Raw genomic sequence first — 26,815 nt, forward strand, 5'->3', positions numbered from 1 at the left:
TATCATTAACCAGCTGTGTCAGTCTAGAGCTTCAGCTTCCTCTTTCCTAATGAAGAGCAAGTAAAAAATGATTTAATAATGCAACAAATGTGCTTTATGAGCTATTAATATGTAGTACATAACATAAACATGACAAAGATATTGGCTACACATTTAAAGATCTGAATAAACTGTCCACGGTGGGCAGAGTATAGAGTTATGACAGTTAAAGAGGAAAGGCAGGCACTGCATGGAGAGCTTGCTATGCCATTACTCTGACAGGGAGCGGGGGATCATCAGCCCGGGGAGGGAGGTGGAGTGACTGAGTGTGTGTGTTTAAAATGGCCTATGTGTTTAAAATGTGCTGCACAATACCTGCTAATTCTATTAAGTGCTTCTGTGGTGTGGCTGTGTGGTTATGGGTTGATGTAAATGGACGGCTGGTTGACTAAACAATGCAACAGCATTAGAATAAGGTGATTGGATAACAGAGTGGAGTAGAAGGCCTGAGCCCAGCCACCCCGGGCCTTGCCAAGTCCATTACGCGTATTGGAGACATCTTGATATCCGTCATGCGGAGTTGCCAGCCAAGACAGAGGAGGTTGTTGTTTTGTTTAGCTTTCATTGTCAAGATAGCTTGCACCTCTCGACATCCAGGTGTAGGTAATGCAATCAAATGAGGACCTCGCAAACAACCCCCCCACCACCACCACCACTACCTCTTTCAATCTACTCTGGCACTTTTAGGACGTTTTAGGAAACGCTGCTAGTCAACTGGCTCAAGGACAAGCACAGACTGGAGTTCTGTTTTGACTTTGCCACAAATCCATCACTGTCTGATTTCATGAGGTGAACAAGGGCAGTCACTTTGTATTTGAAATAAGAATTTCAGATATTCGTTTGCATGTGAGAAAACATTAAATATTTAAACTGTCATGACCTGTCTGGATTCAAATTTTACAGTCACCTTGTGGTGCAGCAGCGGTTGTTCGTAAAATTCACCATCAGCTTGATCGATTCCGAGTCCTATTGACCCTTCAGTAAACTAAGATAATCAGGAAAAATGAAGTGATCATCTGATCGGCATAGCTTCCTTCACTATACAACACCGACACATCTGAGACGCAGTGTGTGGACGTGTTTTGGGTTCTTTACCATAGATGGTAAAATGACCAACTAAAGATGAGGCTGTTTGCCAACACAGATGTATTGAAAATATGAGACCTCTAATGTGTACCTGTTTCCATAAACCATTTCTGAGGCTGCAGAGAGCACGGAGAAACAAGAAACAAGTTCAAATGGGAAGATGAGAGCAGGACAAGGGCTCTGGCTACACCTGAACCAAACCTTAACAACTCATAATATACTGTATGAAGGCTGATAACGTTACCACTACAACTGGCATTAGTTGTGGGTTGTCCGATATGTCTATATACATTTTTCTTCATTTTGTTAACTATCTTTTGCTATTTTTGCTGTTTCTTTTTTTTTTTTTTTTTTTGCATTTTTGCTTTATGGCAGTATTGGATTTTTAACTGATGTTTGCATCATTCTGATATTTATCAAGTATTTAATTTGCTGGATTAAATAAAAATATTTCTGCTAAAATGAGAGTTTATCTGTTGTTTTCCAGTGAATGCATTATAACCACAATAAATATTGAAATGATGATATAAAATGACAAATAGCATGATAAAGGATTGCATCCTGATTGTCCATCCCTACTCTTCAGCATCTCAGGTCCAGTGTTGTAACCATGTTGACAAGACAAATATGACTCTTGCTGCTCCATTCCTGCATTTCAAAATGTAGAATATGTAACGTACTGTATGTATGACTGGTTCAAAAAGGCAGTTGTTGACAGACGAAAGCAAAATGTAGAGGTAGTCTGACTGTACTCATACAAAATCAACAGCTACTGTAAGACTCAATATATCATCTGCTGAATTCTCCAAACACTGCACTTGTAAAATCATTTCACCTGGTTGGCATATTTGAAATTCAATATTAAATATTTGAAAACGGTTAAGAAGAGCCATTTTACATTCATTAAATTAAAATAGTTTAGTTTAGAAAAAAGACAATCATTCAAAAGTTTCTCGCTGCACATGATGAGACTACATCTTTGATAACTGTTGCTCCATTCACACACGAAAAAGAGAAAATTCCTGTGTCTGCTCACAACCCCAGCTTTGTTCTGATCGGGCCCTCGCTCCAGGAGCCAGTCATTAAAGGCACTTGTGTGGAGTGTGACTGTTTGAGTGTGTTCATTGGAGACAGGTGTCACGAGGTTGTTTCTACTTCTGTAATTACTCCACAACACAGCACTTAACCACAGGAGCCACAGGCTTTCTTCAAACTGGGGGGAAATTGCCTGGATTTAATGTAACGACCCCCCCCCTCGATATTAACCAGCTGTGCGTGACACTGAGCTCGGGCGAGGAGATCAATTCCCCCGGAAAGTGTCATCTTCTTCAGACAGGCCAGTGAGCCAGGATGAGAGGGAGAATCACGGACCGGCACTTCCACCACTGGGGAGATGTTTAGATTAGAGGCTGGCGGCTCCCTGCAGGTGTCTCACCTCTGCTCCCTCTTCCACCACCACCACCCTCCCTCCCCATGCTCCTCCCTCCTTTCTGTACATGATACCTGGCATGGGGCAAGGTGCTCCCAGAGGAGGGAGGGGATATATATATACACTTAGGCAGGAGAAAGGTCAGGCGGGCTGAATGTGGCAGGCAAACAGGCAGTGGGGGTCTGGGGGCCTGGGGATGAATCACAGGAGAATTGGTGCATGGCAGTGAATGAATAACCCGCCATGGCTCCCCAAACCCCATTATTTCCCTCCTTCTCCAGTGGGGCCTGAAATTCATGTCTGCGCATGCTGCCAGTTCATTAGGGGGAGGATGTCATTCCTCTTCTGGCTGCAGCAGGACAGGCCAGGCGGGCCCCAGGAGGACTGGGCCCTGTTTAATTCCACATCAACCGCTCCACTGAGGGCCTTAATCTCTGCTTGTGTGATCAATACTATATCAGTGTAAATTAAAATGACAATTTTAAAGTAATTAAGCCCGTTAATGCTCGATTCAAATGTCATTATTTGCCTGAGGAGAAGCAGAGGGTGGCTGGATGTGTATAGTTTTTTTTTTTTTTCTTCTTTTTTTTCTTTTTGGAGAGGAGGGTAAATTACGAGCCATGTCCACAGTGACAGGTAAAACGCTTTAACTGGCACAGCCTGATGTTGCCACTGCAGCCACCAAAAAGAAGGGCTTAACAAAAGCAGATTAACTCTCCACCCCTGCCGGCCCACAGACCTCTCCAATTTCAGAGGAGGATAACCCAATTGCTGAAATCTGATTTGTACAACCAAACCCAATTATGGCCATATTAGATGAGAAGTGGCAGGGAGAGAACGCTTTGCCGAGGGAGGCAGGAAAAATAGAGCGGGTGGAAGGGGTGGGAGAGGGTGCTGGGGAAAAAGAAACGTTACACAATAAAAATGCACTTAACTATAGAATGAAGCCCAGCAGTAATTGTGTGATTCGATTATTTTTGTCTCCCTCCTCACTCGGCTTTTGAAAGGCTATTTAGAGTCATTGTTAGAGTGAAATAAATGAGGCCTCGCGTTAACCTTGTCCCCTTGTATGTGTGTGTGTGTGCATGTGTGTGTCTGTGTGTGTCATGTCTCATGTGAAGCAAGGTGATGTGTAAGTGAAAAGGAAATGAAATGATCACATTGTTGGTTGTTATTATGACAGGCTCACAGCCCATAGCCGGCGACCCTCCACTCCTTTTAGACCCAGATGCACCAATTACACCCAGGCACTCCGGTCAGGGGCCACCACACGGGGCACAGACAACCACAGCTTCCTACTGCAACTGGAGCCTTACAGAGATGGCACCTAACATCATTAAGAATCAGATGCACTTTCCACTTTCTGCATCTTCGTTTTTCCCCATTTTCTCTAACACATACGCTGAGTCCAAACGACAAAGAAACACAGGACGATTCCATTAACTGTCACTGGTGACTAGCTGTCCATCCGGTGAGGCCCCGAGTCAGTCTAGTGAAGCAGCTAACAGAATTTCCCTCTGCGGGAAATGCCCATCTCTCACAATTAGCAGCTAACGTGTCGACAAAACAAGAGGAAGTGCAGTGATTAAAAGGAAGCCATTAGCACAGTGGATCACATCAGACATGGATGTGTCAGCAAAAGAAGCAGACAGCTGTCACTCCACGGGATAATTCTGTAATGCTGTTGTCACTGTTGTTGAACCACCTGGGTGACAGTCAGAGGAAATCGCCCAGAGCTGTAGTTATTTGGCAGCTCCACGGCAAATGTCCCACAGCGGTGCGATCCCCTCAGATGAATGTTGAGAATAATCTGAGAGCTAATTATTATTAATGTGCACCATATTTATCATACACGATCGGCATTTAGGACGTAGGTGCAGGTTTAGAAGCATTTCATCAACAATCAGAAAGATGCAGAAAACGTCAGATGTCTTTTCTCTGAAGCAAGTGAACACTGTGCACTGTGAGCTATTAAATCCATAAAATGTAACTGACTTCATCGCACAGTCTGCAACACTTCAGCACAAAACCTGAGCTATGTCCTCAGTGATGCAGTTCCATGAATTATTAAATACATGCCAATAGTGAACAGATAGAAAGCATCCCTTCTGAAAAACAAGGACAACCTGTGGGTATTTAATTAGCAGGGTGGTGTGCTCCTATGCATGCCTGATCATGCAGGGTAAAGGACACCCAGGGGCCTTTCAGGGGGCCGGAGAAAAGCTTGGCATTGTATTGGTTTGCATCCAAGCCGTCCGATCCATCATGCTGTCTGTTGACTGGTGTTTGCAGAGCTAGCCCTTATTAATTATCAGCTCATTTGGAGAGGACGGGGTGTTAAGGGTGTGTGTGAGCGTGGGCGGTAGGTGGTAGGTCCTCTTTGATCAATGGAGGCTATCGCTCTGACAGAACTCTGCTGAGGGTGATTAAGGTCAATTTGTCCTGGCACACTGGATGTTTCCACCAGGAGAAGATGAGTGGATGCTCCTGGGATGGAGGTGTGGGAGATGAGTGTGTTAGCTGTAGACAGCTGATCCACTTCACTGTATCCTATTGGCAAGCGCTGGTGATAGCATTAGTGATTAGTTTTCAAACTAAAGGCTTAAACACATGTAGCTAAATAGGAGATTAAAGGCACTAAAATCCCTTCTTCACAGTGTACTAGATACTAGAGGATAATATAATATATACATTATGGGGGACAGACACTGTCCTCATTTTGTGCAAAACTGTCTTTTATGAGCTGCAGTGTGTGACACAAAGAGATAGTTTCATGCTAAAAAAGTTCAATTCAGACTGTGGGAAATGAACATTAATACATTCAGGAATTAATGGACTGATTTAGTTTCATATGGGCTTGAATGTGAGGATGTCACATGAGAGGCAGCTGAGAAGTTACCACCAAAGGCTCATTGTACAGAGGACGGTGTGATTTAACACCTGAACGTATGACTGACTGAGCCAACCTTGTCACGAGTCAGAGACGGTATATCAGAAAGAACAGACACACTGGAAGTCTGTACAGAACAACCGTGTTAGGGTCTTCTCTCCGTGCTGCATGAATTAAAGAGATCGGATTCATCACACCACATCTGCAGCTCCTCGCAGAACTAGCAACTCTCAACATTCAAGAAGAATTTATTTCACACGACTGATAGGAAGCAGTCCGTGAATTAGGAGTTTAGATTAAAGTTGAAACGCTGACCATGAACTGTGTCCTGGTTTATAGCTACGGACCTTTTCTGTATCTCTCTCCAGTCTCGCTTTAAAATAAAGGCAAAACCCAGAGAGTCAGAGAGAACTGGAAAAAATGGAGCATGAATGCCTAATTAAAATTGTTGTATGAATATTTAAATATCTCCAGACGACTCCACTGTCAATTTATTTCATATTTGGTTGTGAACGTGTGTTTTTCGGTTTGTTCTTGATGTACTGTGAAAAAAAATAAATAAAAATTGCTCTCATGTTAATAACTCATTAGCAATTACCCAGATATACAACATACATATGATAAAAGAGGCCACTCTATATTTTGGACATAAAACGTCTGTTACTTGCTTAAGTAAAACTTTGCATGCAGGATTTTTATTTGTGATATGTTGTTCTGCTACTTTTACTTGAGTTAAACATCTGAATACTTCCACCACTGGCAATAAACATCAGCATAACACAAAAACAGGGCATCACTGCAGTGTCTAAATATACATATGCATGTGTGTGTGTGTATGATGCATGTTGCTGTGCAGGTTTTTGAGACAGTTTAGTGAGTGGGATGCGGTGGGTGGGGGTCTTTTTTTTCCTCCTTGGAGAGTGGGGCTGTGAGAGCTGTGAGGGCTCTCAATAGACAGAGGATTATGGAAATCAAAGCTGAGAGATTAGCTAATGGGAATATAATGGCCACTGACTGCCTGGGTCAGCTGGGCCATGCAAATGAAGAGGCTGTAGCTGGTGGCGGAGGAAGAATCGATACGTATGGACAAAGTGCTGGCCAGTGATGGCCCTATATCAGTAATGCTACACAGACATACACGTATGAGCACACACACACACACACACACACACACACACACACACACACACACACACACACACACACACACACACACACACACACAGTGAGGGCCTGAAGCCAGCAGACAGCAGTGAGCTTTCAGCAGGAGGACCCGGCTCAAGTGGGGAACCGGAGATATCGCCAGCTCCGGCCCCGCTCCCTCTCACTGATGTCAACAGGCAGCATGTGATTCTCCCCGACGCCTGGCACTCATCCCCACTGACACAGCACTGAGATACAGATGCTGGTCCAGCCCCGCTCTCCACGCTCCATCAAATATCTATTCATCGCGCCTTGGCCTCAAAACAGAGCAAACGTCCTTGTGGACAATCAATAGTGCTACAACCAGGACGGCCAAGTATTACGACAGCATTTAGATACACTAAGTAGTTTATTTTCTACAGACTCTGGACAATCTGACATCCGCCATTTAGGATGAGCGGAAATTAACCTTCTTCAGATGTCTGAGGTAAAGTGGGTGTCGTAAATGCAATTGACTGGGACACATGACGGCTTTCATCATCAAACTAAATGGAACATCGCCTCTCTTATATATCAGAATACCAATTTTGAGCATGTCAGAAAAATTTCAATTTCAGGTGGGAGCGGCGGGACTCTGTGCTTCCTGTGCCTGGCCTCTCCCCTCTCATTTTCATTCCTGCCCGCTCGGCGCAGCCATTCATCAGGACCCGGGCAGAGGACACCTCCCGCCTGCTCACAAATGCATGGAGCAGGCAATAAAATTAACCTTGTGGCAATTGTTTTCCCACCCGTTTGATGGCCCCGTGTCAGCTCATCTGTTACCGCGGGAAGGAATAAAAAAGTCAAGCTCGGATGTGCAAAAAATTATGACTCAGGAGGAGGAGGGTGGGGGTACCTGAATAGAGCCGAGCTAATGCCAGATTATGAAGTCAAAACCCGATCAATCAGTGTTCGGGAGTAGCTGAAAAGACGGTTGCTTGTTGATTTGTGTCTGTGAACAATAAAGAGCATCAAGAGGCTGGTCGGTGGGTGCTATGAAGGCGACTGAACAACAAGATGGTGGGATTTTTTTTTTTTTTTTTTTTTTTTTACAGTTCAGTTCGCCACCAGCCCTGACCTGGCCCTTTCACTGGGCGGGGAGGGACAAGACGAAGGAGAGAGGGAGGGGGGGGTAAGAGGTGCAGGGAGGATAAAAATCCTTCAGAGGGTGTTTATTTGCTCTCAACACCTCCTAAGCGATCAATATTTTTAATTTGGGTCCGAGTTATTATTTTTCACATCACTGCGCCGGGGAGCAGAGTAAAGTGGCTCATATTTTAGCACTAAAAAGATCGATATGACAGGCTCACCTTCACTCTGCCCCCTCGGTGGCTGGGGGCCGCACATCATAATGGACGGTGGCGAGGTACACCCGGCCCGCCTCATGCTGGAATCACATCATTATCTGTGCACCCCACCCCACACCCAACACATACACTCACCACCACAACACCCCCCCCCACCTTCCACAACAGGACAACAACACCTCCACCTCTAACACAACTGATTTACTTCCCTCAGCTACATCCCATCAAAACACACACACACACACACACACACACACACACACACACACACACACACACACACACACACACACACACACACACACACACACAGAGAGAGAGAGAGAGAGACAGGTAAACACTTTATCAGAGCGCTGTTTATGAGGAGAAGCTTGTGTGTGTGTGTGTGTGTGTGTGTGTGTGTGTATGTGTGTGTGTGTGTGTGTGTGTGTGTGTGTGTGTGTGTGTGTGTGTGTGTGTGTGTGTGTGTGAGAGAGCAGCTCAGGTCCAGTGCAGGGGTGATCCAGGAGGGCAGGAGGCTCAGTTCTACAGATCTGACTCCTCATAATAAATGCATCAATTTCTCCACCTCTTTACACAATCCATTAATTATATCTACATTTTCGGTCAAAATATTTTCACATGGGGAATGCCCACTCTCTCTGCCTCATAACTCAAGTCTGATGGCAGTTTCATTGATTGTCCCTCAACACATGTCCAGAGTGTGTGTGTTTTTCAATGTGCGTTCCTGCGTGGGTGTTTGTTAGGCTTTGACACTATGTGTATGTGTGAGTGCGTGTGTGTATGCACTTATGTCTGCCCTGAGAGTATGACTGATGGCCGAGGAGAGTTATGGCCCGGCGATATTACCAAGCTGACATCTACTCCATTCAAGTGGCCTCAGTCAGTGCCGTACTTCTCACCATATTGAAATAGGAGCTCTCCTTAGATTTAGTTTGCAATATTTTAACCTGCTTTATATGCCTGCTGCAGTCTTTTTAAACACAGAGCACAGAGGAGGAGGAGGGCTGCTCCTGCTAGTTAACTCCTGTGTGTAAAAACCAACAGACTGTGCACAGAGACCCCTTCTCTATGACCCCACTTTCTCTGGAAAGTATATAATCTCTATATGCAACCCAGTTTTGTTTCGTCATAAAAAAGGTGGAACAGGGGGGTGATATAAGACGGAGTTATAAAGAAAAAAAAAACAAGGCGATAAATGCGAGTGACACGCATTTCTAGGCAATACCGTAAACGCACTCACGCTGAGGCCCTGTCAGCACAGAGGGACACTAAGTGTTCATAAATTCCTGGCCGAGCAGAGCGGTACTGATGATTGCATTACAGCACGCTGCCTGCTCGAGAATGAAGGACTCACCTCTGGAGCAGAGTGAGGCTGAGCTGCTGGAAGCTACTGACAGGGCTGCTCTGCTGACCAGAGATCAGGACGCAGACTGAGCAGGAAAGGCAAAAATTAGACACTGATGCTGTTAATCATTTTGCTGAAAGACGTACATTTAAGATAAGTGACTAGAGGTGGGGTTTCTCATGGACTCAACATGTGGCTGTTGAAGGGGTGAAACCAGCAACTTCTCTTTTAAAAGACTCAAAGCCTCAATAATGATTTGTTTTTTTTTTTGTTTGTGTGTCTTTTGTTTAACCTGCATGGGTCTGTTCTACACTGTCACTGCTGATTTATGATCCACTTCTGACAAGGAAACTTTCTCCTCTGGCGGCTGCAACAAAATGAGCTTGAGAGCAGACTCTAAATCTGATGGGACTGCAATCACTATTTATGCACGAAAAAAGAAGGGAACAGTTTATCTGCTGGACTGAGACTTGTACCCACGACTCAAGACATTTTTGTTGTTTCTCATACCATAATTTATTTGTGTCCTAATCATTACTGTTGAGTAGTTTCTTAGTTTTTCTTTGCATGTCCTGCATGGGGATTAGAAACACCACATTTTATCTTCTGCTGGTACAAAACCAAACTAAAACCCTAAGTTATAAAATAATAAGAATTTACAGTTAATTACGTATATATATGTGAGAAAATTGAAATCGCTTGAATCACCAAACAGCAGGTGAAAGAAAAACGCTGCAAAAAGTTTATCCCTACAAAGAGCCTTTTCTTCTCATTTCTCCAAAGAAGTGGCTAAATTAAATGTTTCATATTTCAACAGCAAACTCAGTCTTCTGTGCATCATCTGTATTTACAAAATCAAATTGTTTTTATCTTAGAATTAAAAAGCCGTTATCATCATTGTAAGCTCTGCATACAACAAAACTACTATACGAAGCATTATGAAGTTCCCTGTAAGCATGTAAGTTTTCTGTTACTGCTGTTTTTGCCTTTCTTCCTTTCATTTGCTGTACTGCTCTTCAAATGCATTTTTTATGAAATCAGATTATATACAAATTAGAATTTTGACTCCCACTGTATGCCACCCTGTGCTCCTCCAATTATCTGACCGTCTTACAGGAGCTTGTTCACTGTAAATGTGTTGTTGCCAATTTACTTCAGAGGAGACACCACCTTGGTCATTTAAAATGCAAGTTACTTCACATTAAATTAATTTAATGTTGAGTTAAATTAAGTTCACATGCAGCCTAACAGTTATACCTCCTTATTCCTAACAGTGTAACATTACTATACATGCCCACTGCGACCACACTATAATCAAATCTAAACCTGTTTTAAGTCCGGATTCACACCTGACTGTTACCTGCTTTTTATTTGAAGCCTCTTCACCATCTGCAGGTGGATTCGGACATAAGACAATGACTCTGTTTGATGTTAATTAAATGAAAAACTGCAAACATGCACAACAGCTTGATTTGAACTTTCAGTGTGAGTGTTACTAGATCCATGACACAAATTAGATGGGACAAAGTGCTTGGATATTATAACACTGTCTCCAAGGGTTAAAACGTTTGCAAGAACACACAGACACACACACACACACACACACACACAGCCATGGGGTAAAAGGAGACAGCGGTGTCCTGTCAAGCCACAGAGCCTGATTTATCCTCTGTCGCTGCTCTCATTCCTGTCCTGCAGACCACAGACATGAGGGATGCCTTTAATTTCCCATTAAAATGCCCTGGAACAACTGAGGGCTGAGGAGGCAGTGTGTGCCGCTGTGTGTCACTGTCTTGTGTGTGTGCATTGCTTGATTAGACCGTGTAACAGTGGTATGTGTGCGTGTGTTTGTGCATGAAGCTTTTGCAGGCGTTTCTGTTAAACTGCACAGACACCAGAGTATCAGAGTGTGTGTCAGGAAGCGGGAACATAAGCGCACATCATTCTAGATGACATGGGCTGCAGCTCCAGGGCCAGGCCCACGATAAATATTAATGGCCAAGAACAAGTGGATTGGGAGTTGAGTTATCAGGGCGGGCCTTCCTAATTGACATTTTACCTGCTGTATACCTTAACAGGGCTGTAAAACACCAGGCCCGGGCTCAGCCGTAGGGGGGACGTGTCAGTCAAGCTCTTCCCCATCACAGCTGCCTTCCTCTGGGAGGAGAGGAGGAGCTCCAGCTCGCCTGCACTTCTCATTGTTCGGATTCAGCATCAAGGTGCGACATGTAGCATTTCAACATCAAGAAATTATCAGCATGTATAATCTGAGGGAATTAACACATAGGAAACAAACAAGGCTACAGCTTCTTCCTGCCTCTACGCTGAACTTTTGATTGTGTTGGATTTGATGGGTAATATGTCGGATGTTTTTCCTCAATAAATAATACAAAGGTTAATTTCAGATCCACTTTTCTGACAAATTAATTGATTTTTTAACTGTCTCTAGAATTTCAAACTTTTGGTTGATCCATTTCTACAGTATTTTAATTAATGTCATTCAAAAAGACCCAAGTCCACTTGTTAACATTTCTTCAAATTTAATCACAATTAGGACTTTACTAATGATTCAATTTCATTACCAATGATATGACAATTATTTTCTCAATTAGTCTTCGGTCCATTAGATGTCAGAAAATAGTAAAAAAGTCATCACAGTTCCCCAGATCCTTCTTTTCACAAATCAACAATTAAATTTACTGTCATAGAAAAGCATCAAATATTCACGCCTTCTCCTGATTTTTTTCCGTCATTTTTGCTTAGAAAAAAAAATGCTGATTACGTTTGTGTCCATCACCTAATTGACTGAGTAATTCTTCAGCTTTAATCGCAGTTGTAATAAACAAAGGGTCTCTCATAACAGAAGTTCACACATTCATTTATCAATCACATTCCTCTCTGTCACTGACACAGTTCAAACACACTCTCACACTGGGCAGGCATGTAAACAATGTGACCGGCCTTTACCATACACTCGCTACATTACTATACTCCCGCTCATCCAAAACATTCACTTGTCTACTTCCAACACAGACACACACACACACACACACACACACACACACACATTTAACTGCATACAAAAACACAACAAAACACACACACACACTCATACAAAGTGGACCCAGAAAAGTGTTCCCACTTACATTATCTGAAAATTGACAGGCGGGGGCAGACAACAAACAATTATCCCCGGAGCACGGGGGGAGAAAAAAAATCGAAGACTGAGAAAACAAATATGGGTGATGTCATCAAAGCTAAATGGCAAGCCCTGTGTGAGAAAGAGTCTATTCATATTTACTGTTGCCAGGATTTCAATATCAACATCATAGAAAGCACATCAGATGTTTCTCTTTCCACTGACTGGTTCACAAAGAGAAGCACAAACTGCCATCTCTATTTGATGAAAATGAGAACACAACAAAAAGGTTAATCTATAGACAAACACCATTAAATAAACAGCTCATAATGCTGGGATATTAGCGGCGCTTATATGAAATGGCAGATGATTATATTTTCTAAAGGCCAATGTTTGTAATATTTTTTTGAAAAGAGCAAATGCGACTCAGCGGGTGCCGTGATTTATGAGCGTTTGTGGAGGTGCAGTGTAGCGTGGTGATAAGGCCGAAAACATGGAGGAGAACCATGACAGACACAACTCAGTGATCACAGAACAACTGGCACACAGTCCATATCAGGAGCCCGTCAGCGTGTTATTATTCTGTGGTCCTTTTTTCTACATAATCACCTGGGAATGCAGAGATAATCATCTGACATACCCACAGTCTGTCAATTAAAGCATAGACATAAAACTACACTTGAATCAATGCTTGCTGTAATCCACAGGATGATCACAGAGCACAGGGCTTAAACCTGCTGCTGCTGCTGCTGCTGCTGCTGTTGTTTAGTGTTGAGTATTTGGCTCCACCAAGAGGCCATAGTCAACACAGCTGATGAGCTGTGGGTAAATAGATGAATGACCAAGATTAAAAGCTACTGTAATAAGGACAATTTCATACATGGCCTTATTAGATTCATAGATGTTAGTAATATTTACGATTGTGTCAGTTAAACAGGAAACGTTTTATATGAAGATTATAGGACATTAATATGCATCTTTCATTGGACGGTGTAAACTTGTATTGTCAAGTTCAAATATTTGAATTGACTTTAGTTTCACTATTTAAGCCAAAGTGCTTTAAGCTTGTATATTGATTGGTTTAAAATGACCTGCATTCAAACTTACTTTTGTTCATTAAAAGTAACTATAATTAATTTATTATTTGATGACAAATCTTGAAAAAAAAAAAAAGATAAAGGAAAAAGATAAGCAGTCCCAAAACATGTAACTTTGACATGTAATTTTAACTTGAGCGCTGACAAATAAATTATTTCCAGATGTCTACTGCCATCCTGTGGCCGTATACTGTTACTACAGCTCGTGGGAACATAGTACACTATATTCAGTCTTGTTCACCACTATTTACTCTAAGCAATTATTTGCTAATATACTTGATGAGTAGATCCCATGAAGTACCTACATATATGTTGCATTTCTTAACAGCTTCAGGTCAAAGAGCTTCTGAATGTTTGCAGCTCTTGTATCATGTTTGCAGTTCTTAGTTTATGCTGTATTCACATCTTGATAGACCAAACCCCCTTAGATGATGCGTTCTTGAATTTACATCCAAATTTGATGCCGTTCAAAACCAAACACTTAACACCATGGTCAACGTTGTCTCAACTTGTTTGTGACAGTTGGATTCGGCCTTTTCACACCTAACATGCGCTCACACACAGTGTTTTTGTTCTATCTACTGCAAATCAACCACAAGCAAACAAAAAATTCCACCACAGTGTCCTAATTCAAGAGCTGTGATCACAAAATGACTTGACTGCTGACACGTGTTCACCGTCACTGTCTGAGATACTTCCTCGTTAGTGGTGTTAAAACAAAAGAGAAATGGGGGTCTGTCAAAACTGAATGTACTACTTAACATAAACTTGTCTCGATATCTGGTGCTGTTACTACCCCTGATACAGAGACGCATTTTTAAAAAAATGTGGAAAGTTGCTTCTCTTGTTGAATTCATTTTTAACTGTAGGATTTTCAGGCTTTACAGCAGTGTGGAATTTTGACAACACTGTTTGAAGTAACTAGTCTGTGATCTTCAGTGTGTAAGAGAAACATTACTTAATACTGTATGTGAAGCAGGACTTACAGTGAAATGCTCCTGGGATTTGTAGTTCTCATCGAGGTAGACGCGAGCTCTGCTGTACTCCTTCATGGCATCACTGGACAACAGCTCCCTGATGCACAGAACACACACACACACACACACAGATATATTAGGAAATGTAAATCAAATCCAAACAAGTGTTCGTCAAGTTGAACAACATTTAAAATAATTAAAATCAATCAAGTTAATATTTATCTTGATTTACACTGGAAGGCTCCTTCTGAGAAACAGAAAGAGATACGTTTTGCTGAGCTGACGTACAGCTTCGATGCGACCAGTGGGGGGAGCAGTCCGCTCAGTTTAACACAGATTCCCGCCTGCTCCACAAGGCAAATGGGTGTTTCCTTATCAGAGAAGCTGCTCAGCTATTACCTCTATGGTCATAATAATTACTACAGATAACCAGATCATGAGCCCAGTACTTACTTGACAAAACTGTCCACGTGTGACATGGACTCCTCATAATTCTTCCCGCCCACCTCTTGACAATGCACCGCCAAGAAGTGAGGCTTATGTGACTGTACTGTCTGTGAGGGGAGAGAGAGAAAGACAGGTCAAAAAGGAGGGAAATGGACAAACAGTTCTTCCTCTGCACTTTATTTTTTCATTACAGGTCCATCCATAATAGCTGGAACAACACTGCAGTCAGCCCATTCGCTCATAATAAACAAAACTTAAGTTGAATTATTCGGCCGAGCGCAAAACCTGTGCGAGTGCGGCGCCTGGGCCTCCACAATTCTTCCTAACTCAACTCTGTGACATGCCACTATATTTACACAAGACAAAGTGCCACGCTAATGTAGGCAGAAGGCACTTAGTGAGCTTGTTCCACAAGCATAATGTCGGCCCCTCTTCATCCACCACCAGGGATGTGCCTGCAGATCTGTATGTACAGCAGGGTGTGACAGATGCTCACACGTCACCACTTGTGCTGACACATCACTCACAATAACAACTCCTCTGCTCCAGGAATATGTCAGCAGTACTTATTAGAGCACGGGCAAGACTCCAGCAAACACAGGCTGGATTGTGGTGAAATGAATGTAAACCTGCATGCAAATTATGTCATTCAGACAAATTAGTGACTCCACACATAAAAGTGAAAAGTGGTAACGTTCACTTCTTGCATGCTGCATCTCAGAGTCACATGACCTCATGTTGCTTTCCTTTAACATTCCCTCTTAACACATGACGGGGTGTTTGTGATCGCCCTGTCAGAGGTGTTCAGAGCGGCTGACCTCTAATGGAAAATCAATACCACTGAGTGATTTACAGCACTCACAAGCACTCACAGGCTCCGGCCTATGGATGGTAGGCAGGGGCTATACATCACTGTCACCGGGAATCAGGAGGGGAGGGTGGAGGGGCTACAAATGGTCCCTGGACCCTGACAGAGCCCTGCTACCTCACCAGCACCCCACCTCAGCCCTGCATTATGCCCTCACTACAGGCCCAATCAAATAAAAGTAATGTATGGCAATAACACTATGGATTTTCCATCAACCTATGGCTTGTCACTTAGCTCGATGACCCAGCAGCGGGGACATACAGCGGCTCAAACCTGGAAAGATTAGTGGACCTATCAACTCGCACCAGAAAAGGTCACACTCTCAAGGAGCTTGCAACTAATGTCAGGCTCAAATGTGACGTGCAGGACGTGTATATGTGTGCACACACTAACATGCACATGCTTGTGTTAATCGGCCGCATTCTATTTACCTTTCCAGGCTGTAAATTCAGGTCTATGTTGGCAAACGGACAGGTGGTAATTTCATTACCAGAATTACCAGCGCTATCAGCCCAAAACCAAACAGCATTAACCACTGACCTTACTTTATTCAGAGGAACCTGCGAACACTTTCTTATTAAATTAACCACTGTTAACAAGAAATTCTGTTGACAGTTGAGATATTAACATGCCAAATATTGCATTTATAAAACATGATTTTATAATGGGCAACAACAGTAGTGGTCTCTCAGCCCTCAGACAGTGACAGCTGCTGTGGTGAGAAAAGCCTGTCTGGCCATGCTGACTTGACGAACAGACCGCTGCCATATGAGACCGATTCTCAACCTCACACGGATGTCAGACACTGACGAGTTTGTGTCCAGTTTAATTCGTAAGCACTTCATGTAGCTGAAGTGCCAACTTAAGTGTGACCATTGAGTAAAGTGTCAGTTAAAGTGAAAGAACTAAAAGTAGGAGAGGATTCAGCTGAAGTTCAAGAATTGAAACGACGTCAGTCGAAGTCCTGAAAGTGTCAGCTGAGGTGGTAGATAGTGAAGTGTGTGAACTGAAAGCGGTTGAGGTAAAATGTGTATCAAGAGTAGAGGTTGTTGGACTTAGTCCTCACAACCCGCACACCTTATTTATTGTAAAGAAAATGAAATTGGTGTTTTACAGTTTGTTCTTGTCTTCCTGTATGTCTGGTATAAAGGTCAAAAGCTGCACTGTGCACCAGATTTCACCTACTAGATAGAAAGGGACTTTGATGAGGACTAATCAGAGAGTCCGATTTCATGGTTCCTATTTGGACATGCGAAATAATCAGAGAGATCAGGGGAGTTTGTGAGATGATGTACAACAAGGATTCTTCTGCTTTACTTAGGGCGGCACAATTAATTGAAAACCATACAAATCATATTCTCCAGACGTAAAGAAACATGTTTGTTTGGTACAGGACCCAACAAAAATCCCATCATCATCATCATTTTAATGTCTTTTTCAACGAAAATTAAATGCAAAAATGACCATTCCAACTGAAATTACAATATGATTTTTTTTGCATATTGTGTAAAATACTTGCTTTAATATTCAACTGTGGTGTGGTTACTGACTCACAAGCTTCTGTGGACATACAATGGAATGGGAAATATGGGGCTTCAGAATAAAATCTGAAGTTGTTTTTTTTTTCTATTAAGAATTATACAATTAAATCAAAAGGCTTTAATTCTATTACATACATACGTTAGGTAGGCTTTGATTTTCAACAGAGGCTTCAGGACCCATAATACAATTAGAGACTGGCTATTTTGTTTAAAGACCCAATTAACCTTTAGCACTGTGCATCTCTGCACTTTACAGATCACAAGACTGTATGTGGGGACCTGACACAATCACTGGCCTGTGACTGTCCAGAGAAGTTTCCAATGCAAATCAGCTGTGGGATTATCCAATTCAGTGTGGTGCAATGCAAAGCACTGTTTATACTACCGCAGCAGCGATGCCGGATTCCCATTTAACCCAGTCTACTGCACACGTGGAACAGGCAAATGACCCTGCTTTGCTTATATGTAAAAGACTGGGATATCCTGAGACCGGGAGAGAGTCATAAAACATGATTTGATTGGACTCACTGGCATGAGAAATAAAGAAATGAGAAACAAAGGCTTTGAGAAAAGCAAAAATGTATCATAAGCCTCCCAATAATAATGGTAAATAGTTTCGCTTTTCACCTTATTTAGATTCATTCAATCCAATAAAATTCATCCAAGGACTAAATTTAAGCCCTAAGAATTCGCCCACAGCTGGTTCACTTATTCTGGTAACTTGTGATCCCAGCAACACTGAAACATATCTGTACCGTTAACAGTAACTAAGCCTGATGGATGGCTCTGCACTCTTTCCTGTAATTCACTGTCTCTGATGTTCAGACCGGTCAAAAACACTTCAAGAAAAAGCTGAATGAGTAATAACATAAACTTTGTTTCAATTAGTTATAACAGGCTGTACATGTATGAGTAGGTGTCGGCTGCCAAATGTCAATATCTGTTCCTCTACACCCCTACAACCTGAAAATCAGATTCCTGTAAATAGTTTAGATTAGAGTCCGACTCCCACAGAAATGTGCTGCAGGTCTCTCAGAAAAGAGACCGACATTTGCAGACATGTTGGTGCAAAATCAGTTTACTTTTACCTGCCTAAATAAACTGAACTAAACAAGTTACCACTGCACAGATTGTCTAAACTGCTCCAAACACGCATGGTATGAAGAGGCTCTGTCGGGAAACACACCCTCTGCAAAATAAGCCAAATTACACAGTTGCAAAGGGAACACGAGAGACGGATCAAACGAGGAGAAAGAGCGAACGCTGTGGCAGATTCCACAGTAGCTGGTGCAAACATCCTCATGAATTATGACCAAGGTGTGTCAGAAAATAAATAATTATTTTTCTTCAAGGAATTCCCTCTAGCTGCAGGAATGATCGGCAGGGCAGTTCCCAATGAATAACTGAAGGAAACAAGCTGCAACTGCCACGATTTACAGACATATACATAAAGACATGCAGTGGGAGTGCAGGTACCAATACACAACATTGCACAACCTCACTGTAATTGCAGCTCTATAAAAGCCAGTTTAACAGCTTCTATTGTTTATTTTCCAGGATGTTTCAGTGGAACCATGTTGCGATTCATTTTGACGCATCAACAAAGAATGAGACGGCTCTTCCCTTAAAAGCCTGTATGTCAGCAGCAGTCGACTGAGTGTGGAATGCATACAGTTGCCTTGGAGCAGTGATGCATGCGTCATTTTCGGGGGGTGTTACAGTGTGAATTGGCAACATCAGTTTCAAGTCTCTTCAAATGCCTCCTGGTGACAGGATGCTCCAACATGATTAAAGTGACAGTGCAAATTCAATTTATTGGGTGTGAGACCAAAGTCTTCCTGTGTGAAACACCTTTTGGATTCTTGCCAGCAACTGAAAGCAGAATTCATGACACTGCTCTGTATCGGACACACGAAGTGCTTTTCTTTTTCGCGTCCGCTCTGGTTTTTCTATCTAAAACACATCTTAGATCGTGACGAAAGGGGAGGTGAAGCGACGGACCAGACGACACAGTGAGTGTATTGTGTGTGCACAGGGGTCACGATGAGCTAGCGCAGCATGGCTGATTGCAGTTAACTCTAGCAGTCGCTGCTGGTTGTTCCCAGCCATGCTGAGTTCAGAGTCTGATGCTTCTTTCCATGACGTCAGCCATCAGCAGCACAGAGCTGGCATGAGGCTACAGGCCCGCCTGGTTCACACAGGGGCACACCTCTCTCTCTCCCTCTCTCTCTCCCTCTCCATGCTTATCTTACCCTCTTTGTCACTACACACACATTAACAGACATGATACCTTCCTCTAAGCGGCACAACACAAACAGAATTCCTCAATAGCGGTAACCAGGACATGCTTCTCCACACACACACACACACACACACACACACACACACAGGCATGCTTTATGGTCATGATATCCAATAACCACAGGGCCAAACAAAACATACAGACTGGAATCACCAACATGTGGCTGTGATAATAAGAAGAAAGAGTAAAGTAGAAAAGACTCACGGAGGAGTTGCAGCTACGCAGGTGTTTGTTTATGTGTTTTCTAACTTCTGTAACTTGCTGTACTGTAGCAAATGAGGGGAAATTCTTTTGGCATAATGAGGCCGTTTTAATAGATTAGATTAGTCGGTCTGAAAATTGGGGTCGTCATAAACCGCTTTCAAAGATCAGTATCCGAGCCAATTGAGGCATGCCGTTTTATTTGTTGGCCTGGTTAGATTAAGCCTGAAGCAATTCAGATTTGTTGATTACAGCCAATCAGGTTCCAGGAATGCCACTTGTCAACTCTGTTCCATGGAAACCACAGGGAGGCATTAACAAATAGATAGCCAAGAGGTGTTTCACTGAAAATATCAACACTGATGACTGATACAGCCACAGGACTTTTTTTAAAATGGATGTTTTATATCTATGTTTTGATGAAGGTAGTGGAGAGTGCTGTCTAACAGGTCGAGGTCAAGATCTCCCACAGGTGTTTAATTTGGGTTGAGATAGTGCTGGGCAATATGACTTCAAATCAATATCATGATTATTTCAAACTTTTACCTCAATTACGATGAATGAACAATTACTCGGGCACTTATTGGTCTCTCTCTTTTTTTGAGCCTTGCACTCTTCCTATTTGGCAATGTGATTGTGCTCCAAGTGATTAAATAAATCAGTAGTGTTACATTTGGTCGTTATCCATGTTGCACTCACCACTGTTTGGTATTCATGACTAACAAAAAATAATCAGGAAGCGAGGCGGGTGTCTGCGTCATTGTTTCCAAAATTCTGTTTCTTCCTGTCAAAACTACAGCGCAACCCCAGAGTTTTCAAACAAAAACAGGTCCGGCAGTGTTTCCCTGGCAAATGATTCACGTCATTTTCATACTCAATCATTCACTGACCACTCAGGCCCTGTGGATGGGGGCATTGTCATCCTGGAAGAGAACGCTCCCGTCAGGATAGAAATGTTTCATCATAGGATAAAGGTGATCACTGAGAACAACACTGTATTGATTTACAGTGGCCTTTCCATCTAGCAGGGTTTCTGCAGCTTTTAACAAGTTCAATTTAAGACCTTTTAAAAACCATTATGAATACAGTTTAAGACAAATTTCACATCCATTCTGGCAAAAAAGTACAAAGAGGGAATGTCAAGAGTCCCAGATGGCAAAGTAAATTAATTTATTCACATTTAACATGAATGTTTAACTTCAAAGGGCTGTTTGAGTTGACACTTTTTAAGGTTCAGGACAGATTTAGGTTAGGGTTAGAGGTAAGTATTGATTTGTGATGGTTAAGGTTAACGTCATGAGCTGACCTTGTGTGTCCTGACAACTATAGAAAGAGTTGCAGGAGTTAAATCGTTAGTGCAGAGTGATGTTGTGAATACAGAACTATATAACCCTAACCCTGTCAAAAACTTATTTAAGACATTTTAAAAAGAATAAAATTCAGATTATTGGTTTTTAGACTTTTTAAGGACCTGCAGAAACCCTGTCTAAGGGGAAAAATGGCAAAATGCCCCCCCCACAGCATAACAGAGCCACTGGACCCCCTCTCTGTAGGGGTCAAGCATCCAGGCCTGTACCATTCTCTTGAAGGATGTCTCATCTGACAGTATCACTTTTTTTGCACATCTGAGTTTTGGTCAATGAATGAAACACAGCTAATTCTGGCAAGACTCATTACAAAACACATACAAGCACATGACTCAGTGTGCAGGAGCTATCAATGACTCAACAGGTGATGAAGCAAGATGAACAAAGAGTGACGTTTGTCGAGAATCTGTGCTAACTAGCTGCTAGGCTAGGCTAACTATCTACCACTTTCTGACTGGTAGCCAGTTAGCATAGCTTGCTAGCTTTCACTTTTCAAGTGGAATACAAACTTAGCAGCTCAATAGGTCCTCCCAAACGTTGAATGTTGAAAAGGGATAGACGTCTTAAATTGCCAATGGTTGATAACCAATGCTATGTGAGCTAGTTGATAAAGGGGAAAAACATCTTGTATCAATAGTTGTACTTGACGACACATTGCTATGATGTTCTCCAGTCAGTAGCACGCCCATGAAGTTTACAGTATGTCTCTAGCTATGCCAGCCCTCAGATGTCAGTCACCTGCTGGCGTGAAAAGCACCAACCAATAGGCTTGAAGCTTAAAACACATCCAAATAGTCACTAACACATCCAATTTTGAAAAAAATTGAAAATTATGCACAATACTTAGAGTATAGTTATTCTTTCTATTTCCTTACAGGAAAAGCGAGAATTCAAAATTCAATTTTAAAAGTGGAATGAAATGACTTGTCTGGCAGTTACGAGGAAACCTAATCATACACTCAGTATTCACATCTTTGTTGTAAATCTTATGTCATATATAATCTGTATAATGTTTATTGAGTTTATATGAGGCAATGCATTACTGTATCATTTGACCACAGATTCACTGCAATAAAAGAAGTCTAGATAACATTATTATTACATAATTTTTTTATTATTATTATTGGTATTATTACAAAGTTTAAACGTCTAAATAACTTGAGTTATCAGCCACCATATTATGTTTTTATACAACAAATACACATATTTATGTCTTTGTGACAATATTTGAATGTGACAGACAGTATTCTTGTATGAGGCTTGAGGCTTAACAGAATTATGATAGTCAGTGTGTGTGTTCAGGGTGAGTCTAAAATATTTTCTGTCACAACCAATGGACCAGTGCTTCCTGGGAATGGTAAATAAGATTGTGTGTTTTTCTCAAGAGTGTTTGAGTTACCGTTTATTTACTTGGTTTACATACTAGTCTCAACTAACCACTTTTTCCAGCTAATCCCCAACCACTGCCGCACTGTCTATAGAGAAGCATTGCAGGCAGTAGCAGGTAGAGAACAGAAGAGGAGCTGTTCAATGCAGAGGAAAGAAAAGAAACATTCATAAAATATTTATATTTTTCAATAATATGTGCACAAATGCAGGCACTAAGAGCAAACAGGTTACACAAGCAGCTACTAAGACCAAATATGCCTGCATTTGTACACATATTGTGCCTATTAAAATATGTTTTTTTATTTCTCCTCATTGAAGAGCTCCTGTATTTATATTAGAGACGCTTAAAACAAAACATATGTTTGACTTTTAACCGCAGAAAAACATTCCCTCAAAAACGACAACAATATAATTGAAGTGTAGATCAACGACATAATACAACATCCAAGAAAAGAAGCAGTGTGAGCCTCTCTCTGAATCTTTTCTTAACTTTCCATGAATTTATCATGAATGTCTCTTTTCCTCTGGCACAATTTTATTGTGCAGGTCTGCAGAGTTCCTTGGGTTTCATGGCTTGGTTTTTCTCGTGAATTGGTGGGGCTTATATAACACGGCTAAACTATTCCCAATCGATTCAATTTGCCAGTGAAGTTCTAGACACATCTCAAGGATAATAAAAGCAACAATAAATAAAAAAAAAAAAAAAAAACATAATAATAAAACAGAATGCACCTGAGCACAGTAGTGCTTTTTGTAGTAATTTTTTGGGATTCCTGTGCGATTCCCTCGGGATGGGAGTCAATTTCACTATCAATCACATGACTGGGACGGGACAGGAAATCGGACCAGAATAGATATAGGTCAGTTTTTATATATGCAGTTCTAATATGAATGAAAACCATTTCTTCATTTGAAACATAACGCAAGTCTTTCTGTTGTTCTTCTTTATCCTCTGCTGTCTACTCTGACCGGTGCTCCATCTTATATTAGAACTACTCAATCAATTTTGGCCACACACTTGTCTGAGTTGCTGTGCTGCAGTAACCGATGTGGACTAGAGGCATCTCTGTTAGCAGGGGAGGGGGGTGTGCCATGGGGCTGGGACGGGACAGGAATGTTTTTGTGGGAGTGGGATGGGACAGGAGTGTAAATCCACTCCTGTGTCACCCTCTCGACCACAGTTTGGAGAATACAAACAAGTTTTCACTTTGTTAATGTGGGGTATTGAGTGTAGATTGGTGGGTGTTTGTTTGGTGTGTAACCTGGTCACTAACCCGGCAGGATCCTTCATCTGTTTTGACTCTATTGCTGTATAGCCCAGACCTACTTTCATTCATTCTAATGATTAGGAGGAGGATTTGATACTGGTGAAGTGACTCTGGTGGATTCAAATTTCAATTCTTCTAATTTTCTGTGTAAGGAAACATAAACTAGACTATAAAAATACTGCAGCTTTTGTGCATATTTTTACATTTTTCAAAATCAGATCAGGTCTTCTTCAGGTCTCTGGGTCGGCATTTTCCATTTACAGCACTTGACAGCTTGTGTTGTTAGACAGAGTTAATCGCACATTATATAAATGACGGTTGCTAATTAGCATTATCTCTCTTTCTTTCATGGGTCCAGTTGTGGTGACAGCAAACAGCATTAAAGATGTGACAACGTTGATAAGCTGACCTCTGGATCAACCTAAATGTACAATGAACATTCTAAAGTTACTAACTGGCTGACTGTAGCTTTGCTGCTAATTCTGCACAGTGTCTCCACTCTCAAAGGTAAAGAGGACAACAAGAGACTCTCACATTGATCTTTGGCCTTATATGAGAGTAAACTCGCTGACAATGTTTACAGTGCACTGTCAAATTTCATAAGAAGGAATGAAAATTGGACAAAAGTCTGGCCATTTGTAAAATCTGTAGAACATCAGAGAAGTAGTTGAGAGTGATGACTTCGTGACATGGTAAATTTATTAGAGCTGAGGTACAAGATACCAAATAGACAGCATTTTACTGACAAATGTGAGCCAGAGCTGTGTATCAAAGTAAAGAATGAATGAATGAATCACACACGAGGAAAAACACAGGCGCTTTACTAAAAAAGGCATGTGTTGACTGACAAAGAACAGGCCCCCGGTAACTGCCAATGCCAAAAACATGACTGTAGCATGAGCAGAAGCAGAGATGACCCCTCACCTTGGGTGGTTGGGGTTTTGCATCACAATATAAAGGGAGCTGAAATCCTACTGGAGAACCAGCAGGAGCTGGACCTGGCTATGACCTTCCCACAAGCTCATTCGAGATGCATCTACCTGACGGAAAAGCTCCCATGACACATTAGAGCGCTTTTTGGAGCAGTGACCACACTCATGTTAAGAGAGCGCAGAAGAGGGGAGGAGGTGAAGTCTTTTAATGAGAATGACATCGACAATGCTGAAGACACAGTCAAGTTGATGGCACCGGTCAAGCACGAGCGGGACGGGACGGGCAGCCAACAATCCAATTGACTGCCCCCCCCTCAACCTTCAAAAGCCCTTTAAAACATCGGATGAAGTCAAGGCACTGATTACTGAGACGAAGACGGCGTTTAACAACGAGTTGGTGCACACACCTCCCCATGACCTCCATACCTCCCATCTGCTCTAGACCCTCGCTTCAAAGCTTTGTCCTTCCAGAGTGACCATGGCGCTGAGAGGATATTTACACGTATGTCAGCTGAAACTGCAGCTCGCCATGACAAGGTAACGCCCCAACAAACACACTCTCTCACCCCCTCAACACAAAATAAATTATTACAGTGCACTTTTGAGCATAATGCTGTCACTAGCTGTACTCTGTGACTGCTAGTGCTGCACACTGTTACTGTCGACTGAGAGCATGCACTGCATTTAACCATACTGCACACAGTTTACTAGTTAATCCAACTTTTGAGTTTCGTTCTTGGCCGAATTATTATGATTATTATTTTACTTCAACAGCATACTCATTGCTCTCCCTTCAGAGCAGACACACCAAAATTATTTTTTTCATCCCCTTTTCCATTTTCTTTGGCTCTAAAATGTAATAATATTTTTTTTTCCAGTGTTAGAGGGGCTTTGCAATCCACTGAAGAGCTATGACTACTGTGTTTTTCACATTTCTCCTGCTGAATAACTGCCATGGTGAGACAACTGGGCATGGGTTTGTGAGATAGACTTCAGTTTATATTCATAATGTCAAAATGTTTGTTCATGCAGTAAGTCTGTTTTGCCTAATTATGTCTATTGAAAAAGTAATAAACTCAATCACATGTAATTCTGAAATTATACATGTCTTACTTTTGTTTCCGGTGCCATAAAGTAATGAAGAGTTGGGAATCCCTGGTTTTTTATATAAAAAAAATTTAATTCAATTACTTGAAGGTAAGGAATATTACTTTTGTGAAATTGACTTATTTAAATTTTAACTGAAATGTCAATTATATCAGGTTGCATTGTATCACATCATACAGCTCCAAATTATTCCATGTCTAAATGTATCGTAGCTCATGTATGCAGATAAAAATAAATACACCGGTCAAAACACAAAAAAGATATAAAGCCTTTTTTTTTTTAGCAAAACTTAATTTTAAATTTACATTAACTTTATCTGCTCTAATATAGATAAATATGCTCTCTGTATGTGGCAATTTAATGAAAAAGTTTGCACAATATATTTGTCTCACAACCACACCAGAGTTGTGAAGAAAAATCCTGGTTACCGTAGCAAAACTATCAGTGTCTCTCTCTCTTCTCTCTGTCTGTTACTTTCAGACAGCAGTTTGACTTCTAGCTGCCTCACTTCCCTTACCCCAGTGGAAAGAGTTGTGGTTAGTCAGAGGTTCCTATGCAGATGAAAAGGTAAGATATGAAACATGACTGAGCTCAAGCTCTGGCTCTCTGAAAAACCAGTGCATGTGAAAGGTGAGGGTGAATACGATCACAGCATCTAAACCGAACATTAGTCTGCAAGATGTTTAAAAAGGATAACAGGATAGGCCGATCAGGAAAAGATATAAATAAATAAACATGCATTGAAGCTTTTCGGAAAGCGTGTGCAGCGTAGGTTACAGCAGAACTAGATTTCGATTTTCTCTTTGCAGAAAGGATGTTGCGAGCACATGCCTTCACTTGACTTAATCTACAGAACTTCCAACTGAAAAGACAATCACGTGAAATAGCCTGAAGGGTTT

General features: G+C 41.8%; 1 protein-coding gene across 3 annotated transcripts in view; it reads right to left on the reverse strand.

The window, feature by feature from the left end:
- inpp5a (inositol polyphosphate-5-phosphatase A) overlaps window positions 1-26,815 on the reverse strand; it is a 137,726-nt gene that overhangs the window by 72,033 nt on the left and 38,878 nt on the right. For all 3 annotated transcript variants that reach the window (XM_022743827.1, XM_022743829.1, XM_022743828.1), the window contains exons 3-4: window positions 14,948-15,048; window positions 14,504-14,591 (exon numbers count right to left, since the gene is read on the reverse strand). In XM_022743827.1, coding sequence (XP_022599548.1) covers window positions 14,504-14,591; window positions 14,948-15,048 — 189 coding nt within the window. The remainder of the gene's footprint in view (window positions 1-14,503; window positions 14,592-14,947; window positions 15,049-26,815) is intronic.

The sequence above is a fragment of the Seriola dumerili genome, unplaced genomic scaffold (assembly GCF_002260705.1).
Source record: "Seriola dumerili isolate Sdu_G_001 unplaced genomic scaffold, Sdu_1.0 BDQW01000073.1, whole genome shotgun sequence".
Taxonomy (NCBI): Eukaryota; Metazoa; Chordata; class Actinopteri; order Carangiformes; family Carangidae; genus Seriola; species Seriola dumerili.